This window comes from Corvus cornix, chromosome 7, assembly GCF_000738735.6.
Source record: "Corvus cornix cornix isolate S_Up_H32 chromosome 7, ASM73873v5, whole genome shotgun sequence".
In the NCBI taxonomy this organism is placed as follows: Eukaryota; Metazoa; Chordata; class Aves; order Passeriformes; family Corvidae; genus Corvus; species Corvus cornix.
In genome coordinates, this window is record NC_046337.1 from 38,361,499 (window position 1) to 38,389,053 (window position 27,555).

At 45.9% G+C, this 27,555-nt stretch overlaps 1 protein-coding gene across 3 annotated transcripts; it reads left to right on the plus strand.

The window, feature by feature from the left end:
- Positions 1-885: 885 nt before the first annotated feature.
- Positions 886-26,553, plus strand: USP40 (ubiquitin specific peptidase 40). Of its 3 annotated transcripts, none has more exons than XM_039555163.1 (32): positions 887-984; positions 2,652-2,868; positions 3,102-3,169; positions 3,936-4,049; positions 4,837-5,001; positions 5,435-5,581; positions 6,969-7,112; positions 8,145-8,273; positions 8,530-8,631; positions 9,206-9,313; positions 9,964-10,285; positions 10,722-10,803; positions 11,642-11,813; positions 12,294-12,378; positions 13,142-13,212; positions 14,091-14,410; positions 14,858-14,984; positions 15,309-15,366; positions 15,625-15,678; positions 16,401-16,528; positions 16,955-17,041; positions 17,534-17,570; positions 18,052-18,116; positions 18,232-18,306; positions 18,731-18,857; positions 19,967-20,061; positions 21,233-21,351; positions 21,837-21,902; positions 22,126-22,336; positions 22,460-22,555; positions 23,308-23,402; positions 24,558-26,553. In XM_039555163.1, exons 2-32 carry the CDS (start codon positions 2,670-2,672, stop codon positions 24,661-24,663), a joined length of 3,774 nt encoding a protein of 1,257 aa, XP_039411097.1. In that variant the 5' UTR covers positions 887-984; positions 2,652-2,669; the 3' UTR covers positions 24,664-26,553. The 3 variants fall into 3 exon arrangements, with proteins under 3 accessions (XP_039411099.1, XP_039411097.1, XP_039411098.1); XM_039555164.1 differs by having other exon boundaries at positions 16,440-16,528; XM_039555165.1 differs by lacking the exons at positions 21,233-21,351; positions 21,837-21,902; positions 22,126-22,336; ... (1 more) ...; positions 23,308-23,402; positions 24,558-26,553 and adding an exon at positions 20,157-21,226 and having other exon boundaries at positions 886-984.
- Positions 26,554-27,555: the final 1,002 nt, after the last annotated feature.

Below are 27,555 nucleotides of genomic sequence, written 5' to 3' on the forward strand. Positions count from 1 at the left end.
AGGAGATCCCCAAATCTCTCCAATAAATCCATGGCAGGAGATCCCAAACCCCTCTAAAAAACCCATGGTGGGAGGTCCCAAACCCCTCTAATTAATCCATGAAAAGAAAGCCTCAAACCCCTCTAATAAATCCATGGCAGGAGATCCCCAAATCCCTCTAATAAACCCATGGCAGGAGATCCCAAACCTCTCTAATAAATCCATGGCAGGAGATCCCAAACCTCTCTAATAAATCCATGGCAGGAGATCCCCAAACCCCTCTAATAAATCCATGGCAGGAGATCCCCAAACCTTTCTAATAAATCCATGGCGGGAGATCCCAAACCTCTCTAATAAACCCATGGCGGGAGGTCCCAAACACCTCTAATAAATCCATGAAAAGAGAGCCTCAAATCCCTCTAATAAATCCATGGCAGGAGATCCCCAAATCCCTCTAATAAATCTATGACAATAGAATCCCCAAGCTCCTCTAGTAAATCCATGAAAGGTGATCCCCAAGACCCTCCAATGAATCCACAAGAGGAGATCCCAAAATGCTTTAATAAACCATGGCAGGACGTCCCAAAACCCCTGTAATAAATTTATGAGAGGAGATCCCAAATGACTGTAATAAATCCACGCCATAAAACAACTGTTTGTTTGAAAGAAGGAGCTGCTCTTCATAGAATCCCAGGATGATTTGGGCTGGAAGGGACCCTAAAGCTCATCCTGTTCCACCCCATGCCATAGGCAGGGACACTTTCCACTATCCCAGATCGCTCCAAGCCCTCATCCAGCGTGTCCTGGAGCACTTCCAGGGCTGAAGGTCCCACAGCTTCCCAGGACGCCCCCTGCCCTCACGCAGGGGAAACTACAACTCCCAGCATGCCCCGCGCGCTTCCCGCCCTCCCCGCGGGCCGCCGGTCCCGGCGTGCTTTGCGCGGCGCCACACAACAAACATGGCGGCGGCCGCGGGGCCGTGGCCGTAGGGCCGGGCCGGGCCCGGTGAGTGAGGGGCTCGGAGGGGCTGGGGATCGCCGGCCCGGGGGAGACTTCCGGGCTTGGGGGGCTCCTGGCATAGGTTTGTTAGAGGGGCTTGGGAGTCTCCTGTCATGGGTTTGTTAAGAGAGGTTTGGAGGTCTCTGCCTGGATTTATTAGCGGGTTCTGGGGTCTCTTGGCATGTATTTCTTAGAGGGGTTTGGAGATCTCCTGCCATGGGTTTATTAGAGGGGTTTTGGGTCTCCTGCCATGGGTTTATTAGAGGGGTTTTGGGATCGTTTGTCATTGATAACTTAGAGGGGTCTGGGGATCTCCTGCCATGGATTTATTAGAGGATTTTTGGGTCTCCTGCCATGGATTTATTAGAGGATTTTTGGGTCTCCTGTCATAGATTTATTAGAGGATTTTTGGGTCTCCTGCCATGGATTTATTAGAGGATTTTTGGGTCTCCTGTCATGGGTTTATTAGAGGGGGTCGGGATCTCTTGCCATGGATTTACTAGAGGGGTTTGGGAATCTTCTGGCTTTACTAGACCACTTTGGGACCTCTTCCATGGGTTTATTAGAGGGGTTTGGAGATTTCTGCCTGCATTTATTGGATGGGTTTTGGGGTCTCCTGTCATGGATTTACTACAGGATTTTGCATCTCTTGCCGTGGATTTGCTGCGGGATTTGGGATCTCTTGCCATGTGTTTAGTAGAGGGTTTTGGTTTCTCCTGCCATGGCTTTGTTAGAGGGGGGGGTTGGGATCTCTGGCTGTGGGTTTATTGGAAAGATTTGGGGATCTCCTGCCGTGGATTTATTCCAGCCTTGGCAGGCTGAGGCCCTGTGCTCTGAGATGTCCCTGCTCTGTGAAAGCACTGGGCCATCCAGAATTCCTTACAGGCGACATTCCTGTGTGGTTTTTAAGGGAAGCAGCGCTCGGAGGATCCAGAAATAAGGAGCGAGGGAGGATTTGGCACTCGAGTGCCTCTCTGGAGCGGTGGGTGGGTGGTGTCTCCTGGATATATGGCCCTTTTTTGGGATAAACAATCCACTCAGGAGCTGCTGGGCATTCAGGGAGGAGAATAATCTGAATGCTGAAGTGCAACAGGCCTGACTGGAACCAGGAATGAAGGCTGGGAGACAGCTTGGAATGAGTGCCAAGGCCAGGAATGACATCCAGCAGCTTGGGAGGAGGGGCCTGTACAGAGTTTTTAAGGCAGTCGAGGGGTAAGAGCTGCATTCAGAGGAGGAAAAGCCAATGCAAAGTGATTTATTTCCTATTTATGTTCACTGGGAAAGCGAAACTTTAAAGTCTTTCTGCTTTAATGTCTCAGGTGAAGAAGTTCCAGGGGTTTGGAGGAGGTGGATAAGGATAATCCAAGGAAGGGGCCAGTTCATGTGTAGGAATAAATAAGAACTTTGTGCAAAATGGAACTGTGGTGGGTTTGGTTCTGGTTTGTTCAGACCTGTGGTAACAGAAATGCTTTTGAATCAACCTTTTTTTGTTACGTTAATTTACACTTCTACGTGGAGCTGGCACTAATTTTTAAAATAACCAGGAAAAGAGGGGGGGAAAAAAAATAAGCAATTTCTTCAGTCAGGGCTCCCAGGTTCACCTTGGAGGATTTGAGGTGGGCAGGTTCAGCTGCATTTTTTTGGTGGTAAATGCTTGTTTTATCTTTTTAAAGGACTCTTCTGCCTTCACGATGTTTGGGGACTTATTTGAAGAGGATTTTTCCTTTATTTCGAACAATCATTGTGGGAAAGGGAAGAAATCAAAGCCCAGAGAGTCTGAGCCTCCAGCTCCCAGGGATTCCACCAACCTCAGTGGCATCAAAAACCAGGGTGGGACCTGCTACCTCAATTCCCTTCTGCAGACTCTGCTTTTCACACCTGAATTTCGAGGTGAGGGGCTCAAAACCTTCTTAAGATAACGCTGGGGTTGATATTTTAGTGAGAGTCGCATTTCTGGTGATTTGTTGAAGAAACATAATGAACTCAGGTAATTTTGGGGTACATTTCACTTCAAATAAATTATTGCAGAAGAACATCATAATGCCTCACGTTGAAATACATTTAATTTTTAAAGAGGGGGTGTTTTCTTTTTAAATAATGATTTTTTTTTTTTCCAATTGCAGAGGCTCTGTTCTCCCTGGGACCTGAAGAACTCGGGACTCTGGATGACAGCAGGAAACCGGATGCAAAGGTGTTGGGAATTTCCTTGTCTGCCACTGTCCGATGTTGACGTGGAGGAATATGGTTCCAATTGGTGTGAAAGTTATGAAAATGGGTGAAAACCTGAATTTGATACTGAGAGGCAGTTTGGGCTGGCTGATACTGGATTTTCACACAGTTCTGAGCTTTCATTGCCATGAGGTTTTGCTTCAGCAATCAGATATTGAATCTGTTGCTGCTGAGATGTTCTCCCTCCAGTCTCATTCCACCCCACCACCAAGCCCTTCAGGAGAGCTGGAGAGGGACTTGGGACAGGGGCTGGAGGGACAGGACACAGGGAATGGCTTCCCAGTGTCAGAGGGCAGGGATGGATGGGATCTTGGGAAGGAATTGTTCCCTGGGAGGGTGGGGAGGCCCTGGCACAGGGTGCCCAGAGCAGCTGGGGCTGCCCCTGGATCCCTGGCAGTGCCCAAGGCCAGGCTGGACATTGGGGCTTGGAGCAGCCTGGGACAGTGGGAGGTGTCCCTGCCCGTGGCAGGGGTGGAATGGGATGAGCTTTATGGTCCCTCCCAACCCAAACCATTCCAAGATTCTGCTTGGCTGTGTAAGGTGTGGCACTGCAGGTTTTTGGGAGCAAAGTCTGACTTGGTGTGAATTGAGTAGCCTGAGGTCTGCAAGTGATAGACAGGGGTAGTTTATCACCAACTTTGTAGTAAATTGCTTCTGGTTTTGTTGAAATGCCTGGTTGGAAGGCTGTGTCTGATGTGCTGGCTGTGTCCTCTCCTTGCTGTTTCCAGGTTCGGATAATCCCGCTGCAGCTGCAGCGCTTGTTTGCTCAGCTCCTGCTCCTGGACCAGCAGGCTGCATCCACCACAGACCTCACCGAGAGCTTCGGCTGGAGCAGCCATGAGGTGCCAATCTCTGTCCCAACACGCTTCTCCCTAAATGGAGATGGGTTTTGGAAGTCTGGCGTTTAGGAAATACCTTAAAATCCCTCAAGCTGTGGAGGTGACTTGGATTGGGTCAGCTCTTGCTGTATCCTGTTGGATCTCCACATGGAGTCCGTGGCAGTTGTTCACAGGAAGGAGCAGAAGATGATTGTTCTCTTAGATACAATCCCAGTTGCTTTTCCTTCGTTTTTGCAGGAGTGTTTTTCCAACAGGCTTCTTGTCCTTAGATACTTAGATTCTTACCCAAGTTGAACTGTGTTAGTCAGAGATTAATCTAAATCTAGGGAATGGCTTCAAATGGAGAGCAAGTCAGTTTAAATGGAATTTTTTGAAGGAATTCCTCCCTGTGAGGGTGGGCAGGCCGTGGCACAGGGTGCCCAAAGCAGCTGTGGCTGCCCCTGGATCCCTGGCAGTGTCCAAGGCCAGGTTGGACATTGGGGCTTGGAGCAGCCTGGGACAGTGGGAGGTGTCCCTGCCCATGGCAGGGGATGAAAGCAAAATGAACTTTAAAGTCCTTTCCAACCTAACCACTCTGGAATTCTGTGGTTGTACCCAAGTGAAAGTGTCTTAGGTGGGTTGTAGCATAACCAGATTAAAAATAACAATAATAAAGGCAGTAGTTGATTACTCAAGGAGGAAATGTATGAGTAGTCAGTGAGACTCTGTGACACTCCGTATATGTTGGTTTTAAGCCCTAAGCCAAGCGCAGCCCTGTTTGATTCCTTCCTGTTGGGTTTTCCTCCTGCAGGAGATGAGGCAGCACGATGTGCAGGAGCTGAACAGGATCCTGTTCAGTGCTCTGGAGACTTCCCTCGTGGGGACGTCGGGCCACGACCTCATCAACCGCCTGTACCATGGCATTGTTGTCAATCAGATTGTCTGTAAGGAGTGCAAGAACGTCAGTGAGAGACAGGTAGAGCCAGGGATCTTCCATGGTGGCTTCTCTTCAGTCTGTTGACTTCAAATGTTCTTGTTTTTAAAGTCCAGAAATAATGTCATCTTTGTTGGATCCCGGTAGTGAGTGTTGGACTTTTAAGTTTTGTCTGCATTTTCTAAACCATCTCCATCTGGGGTAAAAACCCAAATGCTTTGCATCTTCTGAGTTCACAAGCAGTGCCTTTGGTGGTTGTAGTTAGCAGAGAGCTGAGGTAACAACAGCAAAACATATCTTTGCTCTTTAATGCTCTTTGTAGTTAAAAAACCCCCAGTTTTTAAAATCAATTTCTCTTCTGTGAATGTATGAGGGGTTTTCCCCCATCAGCTGTGATGAATAGGTTGAGTATCTTTCTAATCACCACAAACTTACAGCCCTCAGAACCTCATTTCTTGTTGCCCTTTCTGCACAGGAAGATTTCTTAGACCTCACCGTGGCTGTGAAAGGTGTGGCTGGCTTGGAGGAGGCCCTGTGGAACATGTACGTGGAAGAAGAATACTTTGAGAACGACAACTTGTATCGATGTGGAGCCTGCGATAAACTTGTTGAAGCTTCAAAGGTAACACCTTGGGGTGTGTTGATGCAGGGTTAGATGGGATATTAGGAAAAAATTCCTCCCTGGGAGGGTGGGCAGGCCCTGGCACAGGGTGCCCAGAGCAGCTGTGGCTGCCCCTGGATCCCTGGCAGTGTCCAAAGCTGGGTTGGAGCAACCTGGGATAGTGGAAGGTGTCCCTGCCCATGGCAGGAGGTGGAATGGGATGGGCTTTAAGGTCCCTTCCACCCCAAACCATGTTGGGATTCTGTGAAACCTCAGCAGAGATGTCAGGAAAGGCTCCTGTGGCTTATTTTCCAGCTATTGCTGCAGGTTTTTATGTCTGCTGCACCCTGGCTCTGGGCATTGTGGAGGATTGGCTAAAAGATAAGTTAGAGCATAAAATAAAAACAAACAGATCCATGCGATGAGAGAAAAATCATGGGAACTGACTTCTGGAGAACCCAAATGAGAGAGAAAAAACAATGAGCAGCTGTTGCTCTGTTTTTGGGGAGGGAGGCAGACTCAGGCTGTTGGTGCACTCTGCCCTCGTCCCAGCAGCAGAGCTCCTTGGCCTCCTGCAGGAGGAGTGAAGGCCAAACCCTGCAGCCCTCTGGGTGTGGAGGGAGTAGTCCAAAGGGAAGCCAAGGACAGGCCAGGGTAAGTTGTGTATCAGAAGTGCTCATCCATGCAGGAGGAGAGTGGGAACTCTGAATTTTGGTAGGAAATCACGTAGCTGGGGATTGCCAGGCTGTGGGTGCAGATGGAATCTTTGGTTCAGGAGGTTTCTTTAAACGCTGTGTGTGTTCCTGGGGCCTCCCTGTTAAGGCTCTGCTGGTGGAGGAGAGGGTGGAGACATTGGAAAGGCTCAGAAACGTGGCCGTGGAATCCACACCTGCAGTCAGAGGTGCTACAGCATGGCTGGTTTTACTTCTCCCAGGGGTTCTCTCTGTGCTCACACATCAAGTGGTTGGATCTGGATTGATACCCTTCCTCACTGAAATGGATTATCCTGGCTCTCCTGCCTCGAAGGTGCTCCCCTGTACCAATGAGGGAGACTTCAGTTCCTGGTTGTTCTGTGGCTGCCTGTGTAGAAATGTGGGCTATGGAAATGTCATAACTGACTAGAATGTCACCAATGTCCTTTATTTGCTGTGGCAGGACCAAGTATGGGGCTGGTGATCACCAGTCAAGGAGGATGTGGGGCTTAGCAGGGGGAAAGATCTGGATTGCTTTTAGGTTGTGTGGTTGGAAGAGAAATTGAAAATTAATGAAGACATTTTAAAGATGAGGGCACTGATCTTGTCTGCCTGGTGATTACAAAGCTTTTTGGAAAAGGATTTGTCCACAGCAGCGTGGAAGCACAGTTCTGTTCTAACCCTGTGCTTCAAATGTCTTTTAAATCCCTTCCCAGTCTGCTAAGCTACGCAAGCTGCCTCCCTTCCTCACCATTTCCCTGCTGAGGTTCAACTTTGACTTTGAGAAGTGTGAGAGGTACAAGGAAACGAGCTGCTACACATTCCCCATCCAGATCAACCTGAGGCCTTTCTGTGAGCAGGTGGGTACTGTTTACATTGGTTAAAAGTTGCTGTATGCTCAGCAGAGAGCCCACATCTCAAGGAGAGGTTGTCTTTTATTTTGCATTTTGTCAGGGCAAGGTGTTTGTGGAACTTTGTGGTGTCCTCCTCCACTTTTGAGCTGAGTGGGAAGTACCTTATAGCTACAGGGGGGGAGGGTATAATAAAGACCCAGAAGTTATCTAACCTTTTCTTGACAGGAAGATTATTATCTGGAAGTGGAAATTGAAATGTATTTTTGTGTTGTTATTCTCTGATAACGTCCTGTATAAATTGAGCTATATGTGCTTTATGTGCCTGTGGTTATTCCATTTTTCTCAGGAATCTCTGTTTGCATTCCTAAATATGATTCTGGTTATAAACTGAGCTGTGCCATTGCTTGATGACAAATTTTGGCCCATAAACAACATAATAGAGGCACTGTTATGGAACAGACATTTTTCTTCTTGAAGTGTTGCAATGCAAGCTTGGAAATTTCTCAGTGTTTGCATTTGAGGAAGCTTTTTTTTTCCCCCTCAGTTTTCGTGTTTCTAAGTGTTGCTTCTTTTTGCTCTTCTCTTTTAAGCAAAACAAGCCTGGTTGTGAACAAACATTGAAATTGAAAATATTTTGGATTTCCAGTGTTGTTCAGCATCCTGCTTGTTTAATAACACAGGCTGCCCAGAGCAGCTGTGGCTGCCTCATCCCTGAAAGTGTCCAAGGCCAGCTTGGACGGGGCTTGGAGCACCCTGGTCCAGTGGAAGTTGTCCTTGCCCAGGGCAGGGAACCGGATGAGTTTTAAGGTCCCTTCCAACCCAAACCATTCCTTGATTTTATGATTTGTCAGCCTGTGCCTTGCTCCATGGCTTGTGTCATTCCTTCCTTGCGTCCCCAGCCCTGAGAAGCCTCATCAATCTCTGCACATGCAAAACACACACTGAGAAATGTCTGAAGTGATGCTGAAGGTGTAAAGCTGTCCTTGAGTGAGAGACTGACCTCTGCTATTGTGACAATTATTGTTTTTCTTTTTAAAGACTGAAATGGATGATTCAGAGTACATGTATGAGCTCTTCTCTGTTATTATACACAAAGGTGGCTGCTATGGAGGACACTATCATGTTTATATCAGAGATGTGGATCAGTTAGGAAACTGGCAACTCCAAGTAAGTCCTGAAGGATTTTCTTCCTTGCTTTAGAGGTCGTATTTTGCAGAAAAATGTTAAGAGCTAGTGGATGAATGTGCATCCAAACTTAACTAATATTTTAATGAGGCTTTGTGTGTCCTGCCTCATGGAGAAGGGTAGTTTATCAGAATGTCTTTCACACTCCTCAGTTGTGCATGATGATGTCAGCACGGAATAATCCAACCCTCTAATTGTGTGTGAAACAACAATATTTGTGAGTGTCTTTCTTCCCCAGGAAGAAGAGGATGGGCTGATTGAAGATAAGGCTTTAAGAGACACTGAGAACGGCAAAGAAACAGAAAATCCATTGGCAGTCTTAAAAGGGATTTTATCAGAGGTATGGTATGTAAGGAGTTCATTGCTTTGGCTGTGGAACTAGGGAACTTTCGAGGGGTTGCTGTTGGTGAGAGTGGGCAGGTTTAAGTGTCCAGAGCTCTTCTGAACCTGCTGTGAAGCATTTAAAACTTGACTTTAATAGTGGCTCTTCATAGAGAAAAAGCTCCTTTTGGAATATTTCTAAAGTTGCTCGCCAAAGCTGTTGCAAAAGGAATCCCAGAATATCCTGAGCAGGAAGGGACCCACAAGGATCACTGATCCAACCCCTGGCCCTGCACAGACACCCCAACAATCCCACCCTGTGCATCCCTGAGAATGTTGTCCCGGAATTCCTGGAGCTCTGGCAGCCTCGGGGCCGTGCCCATTCCCTGGGGAGCCTGGGCAGTGCCCAGCACCCTCTGGAAGAAGAGCCTTTCCCTGATATCCAACCTAACCCTGCCCTGACACAGCTCCAGATGATGCTACAGCAGCTTATTAAAAACCAGGAATGATTAAAGCACTTTAAAACTGGCTTCTTTGTGTTGATCCCTTGACTTCTGTAGCCTTTGCTACCTCAGTTTTTCATTTCTCTGTAGGAAGAAGCTAAACAAATCCCCGTGGATCAGTTAGGGCAGAAATTACTGGAGAAGAAAGGGGTGTCCTGGAATAAGAAATACAGAAAACAATACGGAGCATTACGAAAGGTAATCACAGGTTTGTTGGTTTTGGTTTTAGGTAACTTTTATAATCATTTCTATTCCTGTTGAATAGTCAGTAGGATGACAATTGAGAATACGGGCCCTTGGATTAGCATGTGCAGGGAGAGGTTTGTAAGGTGAACTAGCAGGCTGGGAAACACAAGATTCCCAAGGAATTGTCTGCCTGAGAGTTTGTGTATTTTTTTTTCCAACTCCATGATTTGCCTATAAAAAAATTAATCTGAGCTACAGAAATGAGGATTTGAAAATGTATCCCACTTTTTGGTTGGTTAGAGTATGTCCATGAAATTAATACTCCAGTAAATCCTTGTTTTCCAACCGTATTTTATGATGTTTTAAGAAAAATACTTCGGCATTTGTGTTGTAGGTAGGTGGAAAACTGATGTTTGCCTGTTTTTTGAAGGGAGCTACCTGCAGTTTCCACAACAACTATTTAAATGTAGGTGTGAAGTGTGGATGTGAGGCTTTTGCAGAGATAAACTGAGAAAATACACGAGGAAGCACCATAAAATGAGGGTTGAAGTAATAATGGGGTGTGCGTTTCACTTTGAGGAGAATCAGATGAAGCAGCCTAATGCAGGCTGCTGCATTTAAAACTTGGCATCTTCTTCATCCTGTCCTTTATTTCCTTTCAGTATTTGCAGAATCATCCTCAGATATTCCAGCTGAGCCCTGATGGAAATAGGGTAGGCCTGAAGGAAACCCACAAGCTCCTGTTCAAGCTGGATTCTCGTGGACGAGATCTCCAGAGCCCTCCCCAGAAGAATGATGTCCAGTGGAACTGTGAGAAAACCCCCCCAAGGCCAAGGGCCACTTCTGCTGGGTGCCACTGGTTTGACCTGAATGATTCCAAAGTCCAGCCCATCAAGGAGAAGGATCTTGAGAAACAATTCCAGGGTAAAGAGAGTGCCTACATGCTGTTCTACAGAAAAGCTCAGCTGAAAAGGCCTCCTGAAGGTACACAAAGCTCATCTGGACATTCTGGGGGGGGCTCTTGGGCTTTTTTGTCCTTTCCAAGCTTTTTTCCACCAGTTTTCCTTGTAATGATCATTTGAAAAAAGATTTAAATGAAGATACAAGGAGGTGGTGACCTGTTAATTGGCTTCAGTTGACTAATTTATTTTAGTATGCTCCAGAAATAACAGCAGAGCATCAGCTGAAACAAATACAAGTTGCTGGTAATGGCATTTATGTGTTAATTTCCCTTAAAGAAAGATTGATTGGAAGGAGTAAAAGCATTTGTTTGTTCTTTATATCACCTTGCAGTTGAGTTTTCTCTATTATGATCATAATTTCTCTGGGTTTCCAGTAATTATTGTACTGTAATGTCTCATCTTGATCACTTTTCTTGTTTGCCAAACCACATTTTGAGCCTGTATTTTTTTTGTTGCAGCACGAGGAAATCCAAGGTACCAAATTCCTGAGCACCTGCTGAATGAAATGAATGCTGCTAATACAGAGCTGCAAAAAAAGAGGTATTTTGGTGTCACTGTACCCATCTGAAGCAGCTTTTATCTGCAGGACTCCCAAGGGATTCAAAAGGAAAGAAACTCATTGAGCAGAGTCATAGGGGTTAATTGAAGAACAGAATTTCTATATCCACCTTCTGCTGGTTTCCCTGTTAGCAAGCATCCCACAGAATTTCAAGGGAAACATACTTACAGTTTCAAATTGTACCATTTTCTGGTGCAAATCACTGCAGTTCTGGGGAGAGAGTGGAATGCATTATCTTACTTGTGTTTATAGAGGGAGTTCTCCACTGGGAGAAGGGGGAAGGACTTGGTTTACTGTGAATGAACAGATAAATTTTGTTCTTTGCCAGAAAAGTGGAGGGAAGAGCTTGTGGTATTCAGGTTGGACAAAACTGTCCCTTGTGCTGAGGGACACAAGTGCTGATAACTCCTGAATCACAGTTAAGATTCCAAACTACAGACACAAGAGTGACAGGTTTTATGGAGTGTTTCACACGAGACTGTAGCTGTCCCATCCCTGGCAGTGTCCCAGGCCAGGCTGCACAGGGCTTGGAGCAACCTGGGATAGTGGAAGGTGTCCCTGCCCACGGCAGGGGGGAACTGGATGAGCTTTCAAGCCCTTCCAACCCAAACCATCTGGGGATTCTGTCTGAGTGAATTCCACTGCTTTGTTTTTTTAAATGTTTGCTGCTACACTGAGCTGGTAGAACCAGGTATGGTATAAAGGAGGGGAGGGAATGTGACAGGGAATTTAGCCCTGGGGGGATCAGCTCCAGGACAGCTACACAGAAACATCTGTTTGGTGTTAAGTTCACCAGTTTGTTGTGTTGTTCTCCCAAAGAGCTGAATGTGACTCAGCAAGCAATGGCATTGATTTACATCTCCACCTGAGCTCCTGCTATAAATTCCACAACGGGGCTTTGCATCCTTCACTTTCTTGGAAAGAGAGCGTGGTGGATTTGACTATTGACAGGAGGAGAACACTGGGAGACCTTCGACAGGCAGTGTTCCAGGTACCTGCACTACATAAACTCAGGCTTCATTTTAATTGAGCCATTGCAACATTTACAAGTGTGTTTATGCTGCAGTCTTTGTGTCAAGGAGGTATTTTCAACAGTAAATGGGGTTTAGGAGGCTAAATATTTAATATGGGCTTACCCAGGAGGAAAGAGTGGTGTGGGGTCTGGTTTTGAAGCCATGAAATTGCTGGAATTTTGACTACGGAGACTTCAAAATTCACACAAGCTAATGAATTAATTTGGGCAGCATGTGCATGGCCATGGATTGACACTTTGCAGAACTCCAGGCTTACTCTTGATATTTCATTTTGTGGCAGATTTGTCTTCATCTTTTCAAGGAGTCACCAATTTAAGTTGTCACCAAGTGAGCTTGGGAGGCAGGCTGTGACAGCTTTCAGCAGATTGTCATTTGGAATGCTGAATTACTGCTCACTGTTATTTTATATAATCTTTCTGGTTACTTTTCCCAACTAGATGTTGGAATCTTGGGAAGGGGACATGGTTCTCAGTATGGCCAAGCCTTTACCAGCAGGATTACATCTGTACCAGGTGCTTGATGGTAAGAGCACTGCATGCAAGGCTTCCATGCTATTGCTGTATTTTAATTCCTGCAGACATCAAAGATCTCATCTGTAAACCATCTTGGAGATGTGTAGTACTGAACACTCTTCTCGATCAGACTCATGTTGAGTTATTTAAATTATTGATTTCACTCTTATTAGTGGAAATGAATGATTTTGAGACTTTGCTGTGAAGTCTTTGGTGTGAAATGCAGTAAGACTGCAGATCTTAAGCAAGTTAAGCACATTTGCTGACAAGAACGTTTCAGTCTGTAATTTGCCCTTGATTGGCTTGCGGATGTTTGCTTTCATAGGATTGGAGGAGAGGATAGAAGAGAGGAGCCAGGGTGACATCAAAGGAAAATGTAGGTTAGACTTTAGTGAAGTAAGAATTTTGTAAAGGGAAATGCTTGCATAGAGAGTTCATTAATTTATTAAGGGTACATCAGATTTTTAAATAATCATTTTTGTCTCCAGCTTTGCTTTGTTAGGCAATTCTAAGTGTCAGTCTTTAAAAACCTATTCAGTAACTTTAAAATTTTATGTTCTCTGTGGTCAGCTTCAGAAAATGAGTGTTGAACCAGAACATAACCCAACTCTCCATGAAGATGACATCAAAATATAGAGACACTCAGAGCTGCTCCAGACATTCCTCCCCATGCTTGTGCAGTTCTTTAAGTGTAGTGACTTTTGAAAACTTGCTGACCCTGTCTGTGTGTTTTGTGGGGAGCAAGAACTTGAGGATTTGCTCCTGTTCTTTAGGAGATGAGCTGACCCTGGATGGCATTGGGCTGGCTGATGGAGCAGACATCTTCGTGTGGAATGGCAAAGAGGTAAAGGAACCAAACAACTCCTTCCTTGTCAGCTCTGAAGAGAAAGGACTGTGCGTGCTCTTGAAATCCTGTGCTCCTCTTGTAGTTTCCCATCTTCCTTTTAATATTAAGGCTTTTGCTTACCCTGGAAGTGGTTATGAAACAGCATTTTATTCTGTCTCTGTAATGGAATAAAATGCTACATTTAAACATTTTTTACTGTAAAAATATCCCTTTTGTTTCAGCTTTCTCAAAAACAAAAAGACCCCAAACCAAACAAAACCAGCCAAACATGTAGTAACAGTTGTTTTTGTCTTTGTTTGGTTTTTGATACAGTTTTTTCTATTCCAGCTTTGGTGTCATTAAATTTCCTTCAGCAAGGAACTGTATTTATTGCTTAGGTTGAATATCAGAAAGACCAAGTTTTAAAATGTAAAGTCACCATGTTCAGTCACATTTGGGTAATTCTTTAATGTCCTGAGGGGCTAAATTCTTGTGGTTTTGATTTTGCCAAGTGTCCACTGGTTTTCCAGCTGCTGTCACCATGGAGTGGTTTGGGAAGGGACTTAAGGATCTCATTTCACCCCCTTCCATGGGCAGGGAGCCCTTCCACTATCCCAGGTTGCTCCAAGCCCTGTCCAAGCCTGGCCTTGGACACTTCCAGGGATCCAGGGGCAGCCCCAGCTTCTCTGGATAACTTTGTGCTTTCTCTTCCCAGCGCCTGTGGGTTACTCTGGTTGGTTGTTCAGTAAGGCTTTGGTCAGAGGTGGTTTGTTTGTGAGGGGAGAGCGTCCATTTCTTGCCCCAGTTTTCTCGCTGCCCAGTCTCCCCTGTATTTTATGGGCCAGCCCCACACAAAGCTGGCATTCCTTCCTTCCTTCTTTCCTTCCCTCCCTCAGGTTGGAGGCACAAAGGTGCTGACGGGCCCTGACCATGAGCCCGTGGTGCTCAACGTCCTTCGCTTGGCCGAGCACAACGAGGGCGGGAAGGGGCAGCACTTCAGCGAGGCCCAGCACGTGTTCTCCTGCAGCACCAGCCTGGGCCAGCTGCACTCAGCCTTGGCTCCAGCCGGAGGCATCATCCTCAAGAATGGCTCGGGAGCAGAGGGAGAAGCCAAGAACTGGGAAGTTTTCCGTGAGGAAGACATGAAGGAAACAGTCCGAAGTGTTGGCCTCAGGGATGGGTGCTCAGTGCTGATCTTAGACAGCCATGACCAGAGGTAACCTTTTCTGATTGTAATTAAACAAAAAAAGCAATTTTGACAAAACCTTTTAGTTCAAATCATGCTAACAGGATAGATCCTTGTAACTAATTATCCCTTGGAGCTTACAAATACGAGTATTCTCATCTTAAGATTTGGAGACCAGGTATTTATCAGCTAGTAGATTTTTCTTGCCCTCAAAGTGCAGCAACAGTCACATTCTTTGATTTACACTTGTAAAGGGGAAAAACACCATGACAGCAACTCACACTCAGTGAATCCAAAGCTGCCAGGGGCAAATTTGTGGTCTCATGACACTCTGTGCTCCCTGAGGCCTCTGCTCTGTGTGATGCCATCAACTTTAACACCATCCACTTAGGTGGGAGCTGTGCTGGTGAGTGGTGCAGCCCTGCCAGTGTGCAGTTTCCCTGTCTCTGACTGTCCTTGCACCGCTGATTCCCACAGCTTTGTCAACGTGGCAAGTGGGAATTTGACTGCCTTCACCTATGACATCAGCTGGCTCCAAGTGAAAAACTTCTGTGGGGTGGAAGAGGAGGAGAAACTCGTTAAAATCACTGCCACTATTGAAACAGTAAGGACTCTGCTTTCCTGGACAGCTTGGCCCAGGGATTAAGTTTTTCCCTGCTGAAAATAGTGCTGAGCTCAGAGCTACAGTCCCTGGGCTGTGTGCAGGTAGCTTGAACCAGTGTAGTGTTCTAGTGTCAAACACTAAAACACGGAATGATCTTTGGACCACCCTGTGAGTGGAAGTTTGAGGTGGTGTCGCTAACCAAAGCTAAAAGAGGAGGGAAGGATGATTTGGTGCTCTTTGTGCACTGGCACTGGGACAGGCAGGGGTGTTGGTGGCATTCCTGGCTGGAGGTGTTAATGTCCCTTTTAATGTCCCTGTCTTTAGGTGATGTCAGATATCAAAATGAAAGCGATCCGGGAGCTTCAGCTGGAGGAGGAGCTGGGTAAGTGTTCAGCTGCTTTATCACTCTGGTAATGTTACAATGTACTGGCTTTTTAGTGGGTTTAGTAGTAGAGTTTTCCTTTCAGCGAAAGAATAAACGCTGAGACTGTTGATGGAGGCTCCAGGAGATGTCACAGTGGCCTCTGAGATAAACCTGCTGTAATTAATCTGAAAGGTGTTACCTGTTGAAATTCTGAGCCAAATTTTTTCCTATTTGAATTTCTTAATACTTCTGTCTTTCCTGCCCTTTTTGCTGCAGCAAACGAGAGCTGTCTTAGACCTGTTAATGGCAATGGGAAACTTCTGTCTCCAGGTAAATTGATTTGTCTCATCACTGTTCTGTAAGAAATTCACTGGGGAGATTTTAAGCCTCTGTTTGTCTTTTCCTGGGAGAGAAGTACCCACACTTAACTCTGCTGATTTCTAGTCTTAACTGAACCAGTTGTGTGGGGGGTTTTTCCAGTTTTAAGGTTAATTAACAGTGCCAATACAAAGGTAGAGATTAAACTTAAATGTTGAGCTTGGTTTTATTCCTTACATCCCTAATCCACCTGTGCTCCTGATGGGCAGAGCTCACTGGGAAAGGATCCCCAGCTTTGTTCCTTATAAATTAAGGCCTCTCCAGAGGAGAGCACCCGGGATAGTTTGGGAGCTGGAATGTGTGAAAGAGGAGGGAAGCTGGGTTCTTCCAGCTTCCTGAAGAGGAAAAGGCTTGGAGGGAGGAGGGGTGATTGCAGTCTTGAACTCCTTAGCATGGAATCGTAGAGAAGGCAGGGACAGATCCTTCCCAGAGGAAGGGATCAGACATGAGTTCCAGCGAGGGAAATTCCAGCTGGTCTTGTGGTGGGGAAGGGGATTCACGGTGGGAATGGTGAAACCATGGACAGGGAGCCCTGGAGAGATGTCCATGCCTTTGCTCTCCTCATGGGACACTCACTGATCTGCTCTCAGAGTTGTGCAAGTGAAGCTCTCCAAAGGCCACTGAAGGGTTTCAGCTTGTTCTAAAGATGATAAAATGGATGTTTTTATAAGCAGCAGCTGCTGATGTTCTCCCTGGTTTTGTCCTCCCCGAAGTGCCTGAGGATTACACAGTCAAGGAGGCAGAGCTGAAGATGGGAAGCTTGCTCGGGCTGTGCCGTGGGAAAGCTCCAGCTTCCACTCAGGTACAGCAGTGTGGGATGGGAGGAGCCTGGTGCAGGGGCTTTCCTAAAGAGAATAAGGGGAAGAAGGGGGATATTGCTCTTGGAATGTGCAAGTTGTAAATACCCCAGAATCCCAGAATGGTTTGGGTGGAAAGGGACCTTAAAGCTCATTCATCCCACCCCTGCCACGGGCAGGGACGCCTTCCACTATCCCAGGCTGCTCCAAGCCCCGTCCAGCCTGGCCTTGATGTGCAGGAGAAGGAGTAGTTGTGCATTTCTAGAGACCAGGGGTGGCTAATGAGGATCTGCTGATGGCCATAACTCAACTCTCTTGGCTTTTTGTGCCATTTTAATGCTGCTTAATGACATTCTTGCCACAGGAATTGTTTTTGCACTGTACTTCTACACTCCCATATTTATTCTGACAGTTTGCATTTGGATTTTCAGCTCTTCCTGTACTTCATGGTTGGGAGTGACCAAAACTGCAGCCCTGAGATGGAGATAGTTGTGGAGGAGACTGCCTCTGTCAGAGAGGTAAGGCTGGCTGCTCCCAAGCACCTGGTCAACATTCCTTACACCCTTTGCCTTGCACGGAACTGGAGGCAGAGGAGTTGGGAAGAGCCATGCACGGAGTGAAGGAAGCTCTGGCTGCAGCCAGCCCAGCAGTGTTGGCCAATAATAGCTGGAAAATGTTGAATTTGCAGCTTTGGTTTTTTTTTTAAAGGTGCATCTGCAAACTCTGGGGCAGAATTTGTTCAGGTAAAGGAACAAACTTGACAGCACAGGTTTAATTTTTTACCAGTTTGGGAAAGCTGCCTCAGCTGATGTGGTGAATTTCTTGCCTGAAAACCATCTCTTCCATGAAGGGTTTAATATATGGCCCAAATACATCTTGTCTATCTCATTGTATTGTTTTAAGAATTGACCATCGCTCTTTATGTCAGAAAATTCTAACATAGATTTGCTAAAAGATTTATTTCCCAGCCTCAGCGCTGACACAACTCTCCTCCATGTTTATTTTTTCAGTGTCTCAATTTAATGCTGGAGAAATCTGGATTATCAGGTTGGTTGTGTTGTTATTTACATATTTTTAAAAGGAAATTTTATCATTTTTAGGACAGCTCTTCCTACCTCTAGACCTTTGTAAGTTTTTCAATGGTCTGTGTGTTGTTGTAATGTGAGGAGGGGAAAGAATTCTAAACATGAGATCTTTATAATACAGTTTTTATTTTAAAGAGCTTGTTGTAAATTTGAATGATAATTTGACACATGGGAATTGCTTCTTTTTCCTCTGAAACCAGGCAAAAGAATTGGTAGGTGAGGAAGAAAAATCGATGCAAATAAAAGATTATTTTCATATAGCAAAAGATCTGGGGAAAGAGGTGAAAGTGATAATTCATTTAGTCAGAGCTGTGTTTAAAAAGCAGATTAAAAAAAAAAAAGGAAAAGGACCCCTAACACTTCATAAGAGTTCTGTAATATTTTCCCAAACTGGCATTAGTGACTAATTAATTTTCTGTGTGTGTCTTTTTGGGTTTTGGTAGGTGACAATTGGCATTTGAGAAGGCTTGACTGGTGCTACGAAGCAGGGGAAGCATTAAGTCAGGAAGTAAGAGGATCCTGTTTCAGTCCATAGGTTCTTTGCTCCATGTCCCGTGGAGACTTTGCCTGAGGAGAAAGGCAGGTGTGGACTGACACGGGCCCTGTGCTTTGTCTTCCTGCAGAATGCCACCCTGAAGGAACTCAACGTTTGCAGAGGAGACACTTTGGTTGTAACTGAAGGAAAGCTTCCAGAAAAGGTAAAAGGAGAGCGGGCAGTGGCTGGATACTTGGAATCCCAGATCAGTTTGGTTGGGAGAGACCTCAAAGCCCATCCTGTGCCACCCCTGCCATGGGCAGGGGCACCTCCCACTGTCCCAGGCTGCTCCAAGCCCCAATGTCCAGCCTGGCCTGGGACAGCTTCTCCCTTGCAGAATTGTAGCATCGTTATTTTTGTACCACCACCGTGCTCCCCACTAAATCCCATCCCCAGGTGCCACATCCACACATTCTTTGGACACTTCCAGGGATGGTGACTCCTCCACTTCCCTGGGCATTTCTAAAACAGGCAGCCTGTTCCCAAAGCTTAGGTTTAAACAAATCTTTCCTCTCTTCCTGTGCTGAAGGTGCAACTTCTCCTTGTCTGTGCAGAACACTTGAGCCACCTGGTATTTTCTGTTGCAGGGTTTCCTGAAGATCCCCATCTGGTGGCTGAAGCCTTCAAGCCATAAGAAGCATGGAGAGAATGCACAGGACCAGGTGAATGGGGTGACCTGGAAGATGGATGCTTTGCAGGTGTCTGCTGCAGCAGGTGAGCTTGGCCAGGCTTTGAAAGGAATCATCTGTGGTTGCTCTTGGAGTCAAACCCACATTTTAATCCAAAGCCTTCAAATCCTTCTGAAACCTAGGAGGAGCTGCATGAGTTGCATCAAGGTTATGGTGAAAGGAGCCAGATGCAGTTTTGGACATAAATGCTGGATAATCCTGATGTAGGGATGTTCCTCAGCTGGATTTGCTCAAAACCCCACTAAATTTGGTAGCAGGGGTTTTTTATTTTTCAGTCTCTGCACTGAAGGCAGTGGCAGCACTGGAAAGCATCTCCTTCATGAGCACAGAGGTGATTGGCTTCAAGTGCCAGACTGCCGAGAGCACATTTAATTCCCTTCAGGCTGTGCTGCTTTTTGGGAAGCTGTAAAAGGAGGGATGGGTAAAGCCTGCATAGAATAAAAGACCTTAAATGCAGTGTTTTAACTGTTTGCTCTCCTAAAGGTCAAATGCAAATCAAAAACCAGGCAGGGCAGGAAAATCAAGTGAGGGTTGAGAAGGGAGAAGAAAATGAAGTAGAAATAACAGAATTGGAAAATGGAGAACAAATTGATTTTTCATTTTGTATTAAAAGTAATATTCCTCTGGTGCTCAGTTGTGCTGCAGGGCAGGACCCCTCCCCTTGCAGAAGTTTTCTTTGCATTTTTCTCCTTCTGTCTCAAAGCTTTTCTGAGTTTCACTTTCTCCCCTGATGATTTCAGTAGTGGAGCTAAGAGCAGTTTAACTTTGCTTGCAGCAGTTTTAACTGATAACTAACAGGATTTATCAACGGGAATAACTGCTCCTAGCTCTGAAATTTGCAGTATAGGATCTGTATAGGAACTGTTTGGAAACTGTCAGGGTGTGTTTCACCTGCTGTATATGCCCACGGCAGGAGGTTGGAATGAGGTGACCTTTAAGGTCCTTTACGACCCAAAACAGTGTGGGATTCCTTGATATTGTGGTTTTTTAAGTGGATTCCAAAAAGTTGGAGGTCAGGCCCCTTCCCTAAGTGAAATGTGAGCATGAAGTGACTGTTACCTCTCAGGACTATACAAATCGTGTTGATTCTTCTGTTATTTGTTTCTTCCTCCTCCCTCTCCCCCCCCTTCAAAGCTCCACCAGAACCCACCCACACAGGCCTGGATCTTTGTTATGCTGGCAGGATAGAGATAGCAGGAGAAGCCTCTCTGGAAGATCTGAAGATGCAGGTTAGATGCTCTCCTGTGTTGGACTGTGCAGCAGCGCTGTGATCACTTGAGCTCTATTAACAGCTATTCTTTATTTCCGTTTCCCTTGTCTCCAGTCTGTTGTGCCATGGCACTTGTGCCATGGCCACTGGTAAGTACCAAGAGCAGCTGGAGCATGTAGCTCAGACACTTCCTTAGTGTCCCTGCAGTCCCCATCCTCCCTGTCCTGTGGCCTGGCCTGCGGGAGCCTCGTTGCACTCAGCTGAAACTCTGCCTTGCAGCCTTTCTCTTTCTTTCACAGTGTCAAAGCTCTCCATGGGAAGCACACACATAACAAACACCTCCTCAAAAGCCACTTTGCCATTTCCACATTGTTCCTGTATCAGTTTTCTGCATCTTTTTTTTTTTTTTTAATTTTTATTTCTGTATGTGGAACCTGATGAATAAAGAATTGCTTTGGGGTGCACAGGTTTGTCAGCCAGGAAGGTCTGGCTCAAGTTTCTTTGGCCAGAAACAAAAATATCTTTGTATGGTTTTAATACACTGAAAACCAAACCAAAACAAACAAACAAAAAAAAAACCCAGTAAAACACCCCAAATGAAAGAACTAAACCCCAAAACCACCCCAAACACACAAAAATACATAACCCAGTCCTGTCAAAGGGCTCTGTGTGGTTTAACCAGTTGATTGTTCTACTCGAACTGCATGGGGAAGGATCTCTCACCTGGTTCTGCTCCATACCAACACTCATTTTTTGGGTGGGACTTCAGTTTTGGGCGCTCTGCCAGGCTACTGCTGTGGAAAACTGTTTGCAGCTTGAGCAAGGAGAACTGGCTGAGCATGGGAAGTGTTGTGTCCTTGGGAAGGGCTTAGAGGAGCTCAGCACTTGGCCAGAGACTGGGGCAACGATTCCAACAGCCTCATTCCCTCCCAGTTGTTCAAATTTTGGTTAAAAAAAAGAAATTTGGTCCTTTGGAAATGGAAGTTACATTGAGAATTGTTGAGAGGGAGGGAAATCCAACTCCCTCGGAGGTTGAAAAGTGAGTATTTTGGTCATAGCCACAAGCAACAGCTGGTGTGGAATAAATCTCAATACCTTGCCCTCTTTTTTGAGAGTTAGTCCAGTGGTTTTCTGTTTTCCCAAGGAGACTTGGCTGCTAAAATCATTGACAAAGTATTTCTGGTTTTCAGGCTCTGACCTTGCCCTGCTGCCAGGAGCAGGTTGTGCCCCTGCCCTCATTCCTCAGAGCTTGGACAGTGGACAGCAGACGCCCCGGGAAGCTCCTCCGGGACAACAAGCAGAGACTCAGGTGGGATTCCTGGGGAATGTGCAGCAGGCTGGATGTGGGATCTATTGTGGGGAGATTCATCAGCTCAGTTTGGGTTGGAAGGGACCTCAAAGCCCATCCCATCCCACCCCTGCCATGGGCAGGGACACCTCCCACTGTCCCAGGCTGCTCCAAGCCCCAGTGCACAACCTGGCCTTGGACATGCCAGGGATCCAGGGGCAGCCCCAGCTGCTCTGGGCACCCTGTGCCAGGGCCTGCCCACCCTCACAGGGAACAATTCCTGCCCAATATCCCATCTAAAACTACCCTCTTTCAGCTTAAAGCCATTCCCTGTGTCCTGTCCCTCCATGCCTTGTCCCCAGTCCCTCTGCAGCTCTCCTGGAGCCCCTTTAGGCCCTGCCAGGGGCTCTGAGCTCTCCCTGGAGCCTTCCCTTCTCCAGGTGAGCATCCCCAGCTCTCCCAGGCTGGCTCCAGAGCCACATAGACAATCTCTGTTCTGTTGGCAGTGACTACAGGCTGGGTGCCAGAGTGGAAATCTGCATAGAACCCTTGCAAGAAGAAGAGAATTTGGGGTAAGAGCTCAAGATCCTTGTTTCTCTTACTTCTTACAGCTCTGTGTTTGAGGGGAGCCTTGACTGAGCAGCTTTGAACTTCAGGGCTCTCAGGATGTGGGAAAACCTTGGAAGTTGTTTATTGTTTTCCACAAACAAAGTGAGGGGAGGGCAGGAGGGAGTGAAAGCTGGGAATTCTGAAAGCATGGCTCAAAAAATGTCTGTTCTCTCATCCTGCTGCCAGCCCCCACGAGCTGCTGCTGCGAGTCCAGATGGGAATACCAGGAGAGAGGGACTACTCCGACTCCCGGGATTTGGTGTGGGATATCTCCAAGGAATGCACGACCTGGGCTCTGAGGCAAAGAGTGGCTTCTCACTATTGTCTCCCTGTAGATAAAATTGAAATAGCCAAATACTTCCCTGAGAGATTTGAGTGGCTGCCAATATCTAGCTGGGTAAGATCTGGAGTGACAGAACCCAACAGTTGTTGGAGAGGAGCACATGTTGGTTTGGGCTGCAGTTCCTTAGGGATTGTATTGAAGGAGAATTCCAAACTCTTCTGCTTTGGTTTTATTCAGACACAGCAAATCTCCAAGAGGAAAAGGAGGAAAAAGCAGGAGAGTTTGCAGTCAGCACCTTATCACCTCAAGGATGGAGACATCATTGGGGTGAAGGTAAATTACCTTGGATTTAATTGTTCACGAGGATTAGGTTCAGACACTGTCCCCCTTGCAGTATCTTCATTTCTTCCTGGTTTTCTCTCATGCTGCTGCGTTTCTGAGGGTACTGGGATGTGGCTTTGGACATTGCATTGTGTTGATAGGACGTTTCTTGATGCTGTTGCTGCTTTTTGTTTTTCTCCTGGATCTTTTTTCTTGCCCTCATTTTGTTGACTTTTGTTGTTGTTGTTTTTTCTTTGAAGTTCTGAGTAAAACCCAAGGAAATGCCCTTTAAAAATCCCATTATAGATACAAACCTGTTACATATGATGGATTACTGAACTATGACAGTTCTGGTTTATGGTGTAAAAAGGAATCACCCAGCACTGAGCTCTGAGCTAGCAGTAAGGCTTAGTTAGAAGGAAAGAATATTCTGGCTGGGTTTTAGAGCAGTAGGAGAAAAATGTGATGTCCTGTCCTGCTGCTTAGGGAAAAAATCCATCCCTGGAAGTGTCCAAGGCCAGGCTGGACGGGGCTTGGAGAAAGCTGGGATAGTGGAAGGGTTCCCTGCCCATGGCAGGGGTGGCACTGGATCATCTTTAATATCCCTTCCAACTCAAACCATTGCAATTCTAATTAACTTGGAAATTAATTGGTGCAAAACTAGTCAAAAGAAACAATCTGAAAATTTATTGTGTCTGTTGAGGAACAGCTAGGAAATAGTTTGACCTTCTGACTTTGATCTCTCAAATCCTTTTTCACAACAGAACCTTCTCCTTGATGACACCAAGGACTTCAGCACCGTGAGGGACGACATTGGGAAGGAGAAACAAAGGCAGCTGGCACTGGAGAAGAAGAAAAGGTAGTGAGTGTTTAGTTCATTTTCTTTAGTGACACTGAACCGTGCCACAAATCAAGTCCCTCCGGATGGGAGAGAATTTTCTAAAAGTCCTTGCAAGGAGTTTCAAAGAATAAACGGAGACTTTTCCTTTAGTTTCAATGCTTCCAACAGTTGTTTATTAAGTCTTATCAGAGGAACAGAGCCACCAGCCTGACCCAGGTACAGCACAGAGCACAGAAACGCAGGAGTGAAGCCTCTCTATCAAGATTTACACAGCCTTTTAAAGATATTTTAACCAATGGTTACTAAAAACATGCATTATTTTCACTTTCCTACCAATTGTTCAGTAACACGGGCAGGAACTGCGGAGTTCTCTATCCAATCAATCCAAACTACTTTTACTGCAGAACGTGGAGTAGTAGAAGAAGGAGAAGAAGGTTTAGAGAACAGCAACAATCCTCCATTTTGATCTTTTTTACTCTTATCTATTTACTACAAAGAGAAGCCCAAAACCTCTAAATTTTTCACCCTGTGACAATCTTACATCGTAGTCTATCACCTAATTCACACCACTGTATTTTCTAGTTCTTGTCTGACTGTTGGCAATTTTTTCCAAGGTTTGAAGCTAAAACTGTGTTGTTCAGGGGGGTAAGAACCCTTAAAAACAGGCAGAGAAATATTCTCGGCACTCTGGGTTCCTACACTTTAGAAACATGCAAAGTGTTTGCTGCTTTTCAGAGCAGCTGTGGCTGCCCCTGGATCCCTGGCAGTGCCCAAGGCCAGGCTGGACATTGGGGCTTGGAGCAGCCTGGGACAGTGGGAGGTGTCCCTGCCCATGGTGGGGAGTGGAATGGGATGGTCCTTAAGGTCCCTTCCCACCCAAACCATTCCATGGCTCAGACTAATGGGATAATTTTTGAGGCCAGCGGTGGCTGGGTGCTGTCAGAGCACACAACTTCCGTAATCCTGAAGGGAGCACTTGGATAATTCAAACTCCTGGCTCTCAGTGTTCTTACACTGAGTCTCGTGGCTTTTTCTCCTGGAGCACACCATGGAGATGAAAATGAGCTCCTTGGCGCAGGTTGTTTTACAGCTCCCTGGAACTCAGGGCTCAGGCCAGGCTCACCCTGCTGAGGCTCAGCACTAAACATTAACCCCATCATTTCTGTTTTCCAGCCGCCAGGAGCGGGTCCAGGATCCCTTTTTCCCCGAGGAGAGGCTCCCCACGAAGCCCCGGAAACCAGAAGTGGCTCTTTCCATCAATGTGGGTGTGTTCAGATAGCACCAGGAGCTGCTGTGCCCACACCACCCTGTACTAACCTGGCCTGCAGGACCTCAGCTCCAGCAGCAAGAGGGGCTTTCCCAAAGTGTCTTCAAGAATCCCTGAGGAAAAACTGGGTGTAGGATTTGGGATAACTCTGATTTTCTTCTGCTCTCTCTTGGGGAAGTGCTTTAAGGTCCCTTTCTCAGTGTGGTACTTACTCTCAGGCTGAGTAAATGCACTTTATGTAGGAGGAAAAGGATTAATACATTGTATAACCCCTCGGTGACTCCTTTGTCATCACCCTAAATGCTTTGTTGGGTCAGGTCTGACCCCTTGCACCACCACTACTGAGATTTAATGCAGTCATAGTCATCTCTTTTTAGAGTTTTCTCCCAGCTCTGATCACTGAAGTTACTGCTGATACCAGAAATTGCTTTTCTCTCTTCACCTCCAAACCTAAGTCTGTCGGAGCTGGTGAGACCTGAGAATGAGGGAAATGTGGAAATCTCTGAACAGAGTGAAGGAAATTGGCTCAAAAAAGAGCAAATCCAGGATCTGTCAAGATGTAGAACCTGGAGACCTTTTGTGATACGGAACAACATTTTTGAATCTTACATTTTTGAAGTTTCCAGGGCTTGTTTTGTTGCCCATAAACTTCATTTTGCAGTTTCTAGGGCGTTTTTGTTGGCCCTAAACTTCATTAACAGACAAAAACGGTTGGAAAAATGGACAGATCTGATGTTTGATCTTCAGTGGGTTTTACTGTACTCAGGAAGAAGGCCTGCATTTATTGTCAGTGCTCCTCTTCAGAGGAATTTCCCTCATTTCTCCTCTTTCCAGCTGTTCTGATACTCTGTTACATTGGAGAACAGGTTTCTCTTGGTGTCCTGAGCTGATCTCCAGCCCCTGTGGGAGCAGGGGGTGTGAGCAGCTCAAAGGTTCTGAAGTATTAACTCCTAAGTGAGCCTGATTATCCTTAATTAAATCTGTCATAATGAGAGGACAAAACACAAGCTGCTTTTGGGGGCTGCAGGAAATATTTGACCTATTTGGTGTAGATTTTGTAGTAGGAGCTGCCACTTCAGCAGATTCCTCAGATTTTGGCAAAGGTGAGATTTTTCGTGTACCTTTTATAGGTTAACAATATTCTGGTGTTTCAGACAACAGAAAGATCAAAACTGACACTCAGCCATCAGCAAGAAGGTGAAAAGCACTACGAAACACATGATTATTATTTATTTCTGTGCATATCTTTAATATTCAGCAGGTGCTCCTGTGCTTTTTGGAGCTGATTCTCTGCTGACGGGGCTGTTCAATGTCCTCACTCGCTTGAATCCTGAAAAATCCCAGTTTCATGGACACATTTTCTGCCCCATGGGAGGGCAGCTGATGTTTTCCCTTCTCCATTTGTGTCGCCTGGGTTTACAGCAGGGATCAGAGGTGCTGGTTCCAAAGGTTTGTGTCACTGGATGGTTCCAACCCAGTGGATTTATTTGCTGTCACTTCAGTTCCTCTGGTTCTTGCTGGAGAGCCGGACTGAGCTCAGCCTTCCCTCTGGTTTCTCCCTGAGAACAAGAAGTTTGGAGAAACTGAAATGCAAATTCCAAGTGGGAATTTTGTGCCTTTGTTCAAGTGTAATGTAGCAGCACCTGCACTGAACCAATCTTGGATTATTTCTAATGTTGGCTCAAAATGCATTTTTTTTTTTTTTTTTTTCTTAAAACTCGTGTGGGCCATTCCACAGTGAAAGACTTCGTGGAAAACGGGGCTGGGGGGAGGAAACACCTTTGGAAAATGGAGTTGTTGTGACTCCATGGGTTCTGATGGTTATTTGCAAAGCGTGGAAAAGCTTTCATCTTTATTTTTCAAGTGTTCTTCACAAAATAAAATGTCATTTCTATCTGCCTAGTTGGTTTGTCTGTGGATGTCTCACTGGTTGGGCATGGCACAAACTGGTTTCTGACATCATTATTAATTAGCTTTAATTTTCCAGTGTTCCTGAACCAACATTCCCATCTCTGGGTGAGGTTTCCCCATCCCTTGTGGCTCTTGTCTTTTCCTGAGGCTCCTGGCTCAGGGCTCTGAGTGCAGGAGCAGCTTTGCTTTGTCTCACGTTTCCAGTCACTGTGGAGAAAGCACTGGAGCCACTGAGGATGGCTGGGAAGATTCCCCCATCGGGAAGAATCAAATTAAATTAATCAAATTAAAGCCACTCTGGAGCCTCAGACTCATAAAAAGTCTTGGGAATTTTTTTATCCCAGTTTTAATGAGTAATTTTGACTGGTTATTCTGAGCAACAGATTTTGAGTGAAACTGGCAATTAGCTTCTAGAAAATATTAAGCCACTTTCTGGGAAATTAATTATTTTTAGGGTGTGGGTTTTTTTTTTTCTCCTTGGTCATCTGGTTCATCTCAGCTTGCTCAGACCTTGGAAAAAAAACTTCAGAGGAACTTGCAGTCCTCTAAATGTTATAAAAGTGGGCAGCCAGGAGATGGGAGTGGAGAGCCAGCAGCCCTTAGGAATTATCCCCGTTCTCATGGACTACAGGTGTTTAAACCTTGGTTTAAAGAAGGTGCATTGATTTATGAAGCAATCTGTCCGGGCTTTATGCAGGTTCCTTAGGGATTAGATGGGATAGTGGGAAGGAATTCTTCCCTGTGAGGGTGGTGAAGCCCTGGCAAGGGCAAGATCTGGGGTATAAGCTGCTCTTTGTAGAGATCCAGCCCTCATGAAAGTTCCCTTTTCAGTTTTGGCGGGGCAGAGGGGATAGATCCACGCTAAAACTCCAGGAATGGTTTATTCCATGGCTTTAACAGGATCACACAGCAGCCAGAGTTGGAAGAGACTCACGAGGATCATCAAGTCCAAATTGCTCTTGCTGCTGCCCAGTTTATTTCTGATGAATTAAA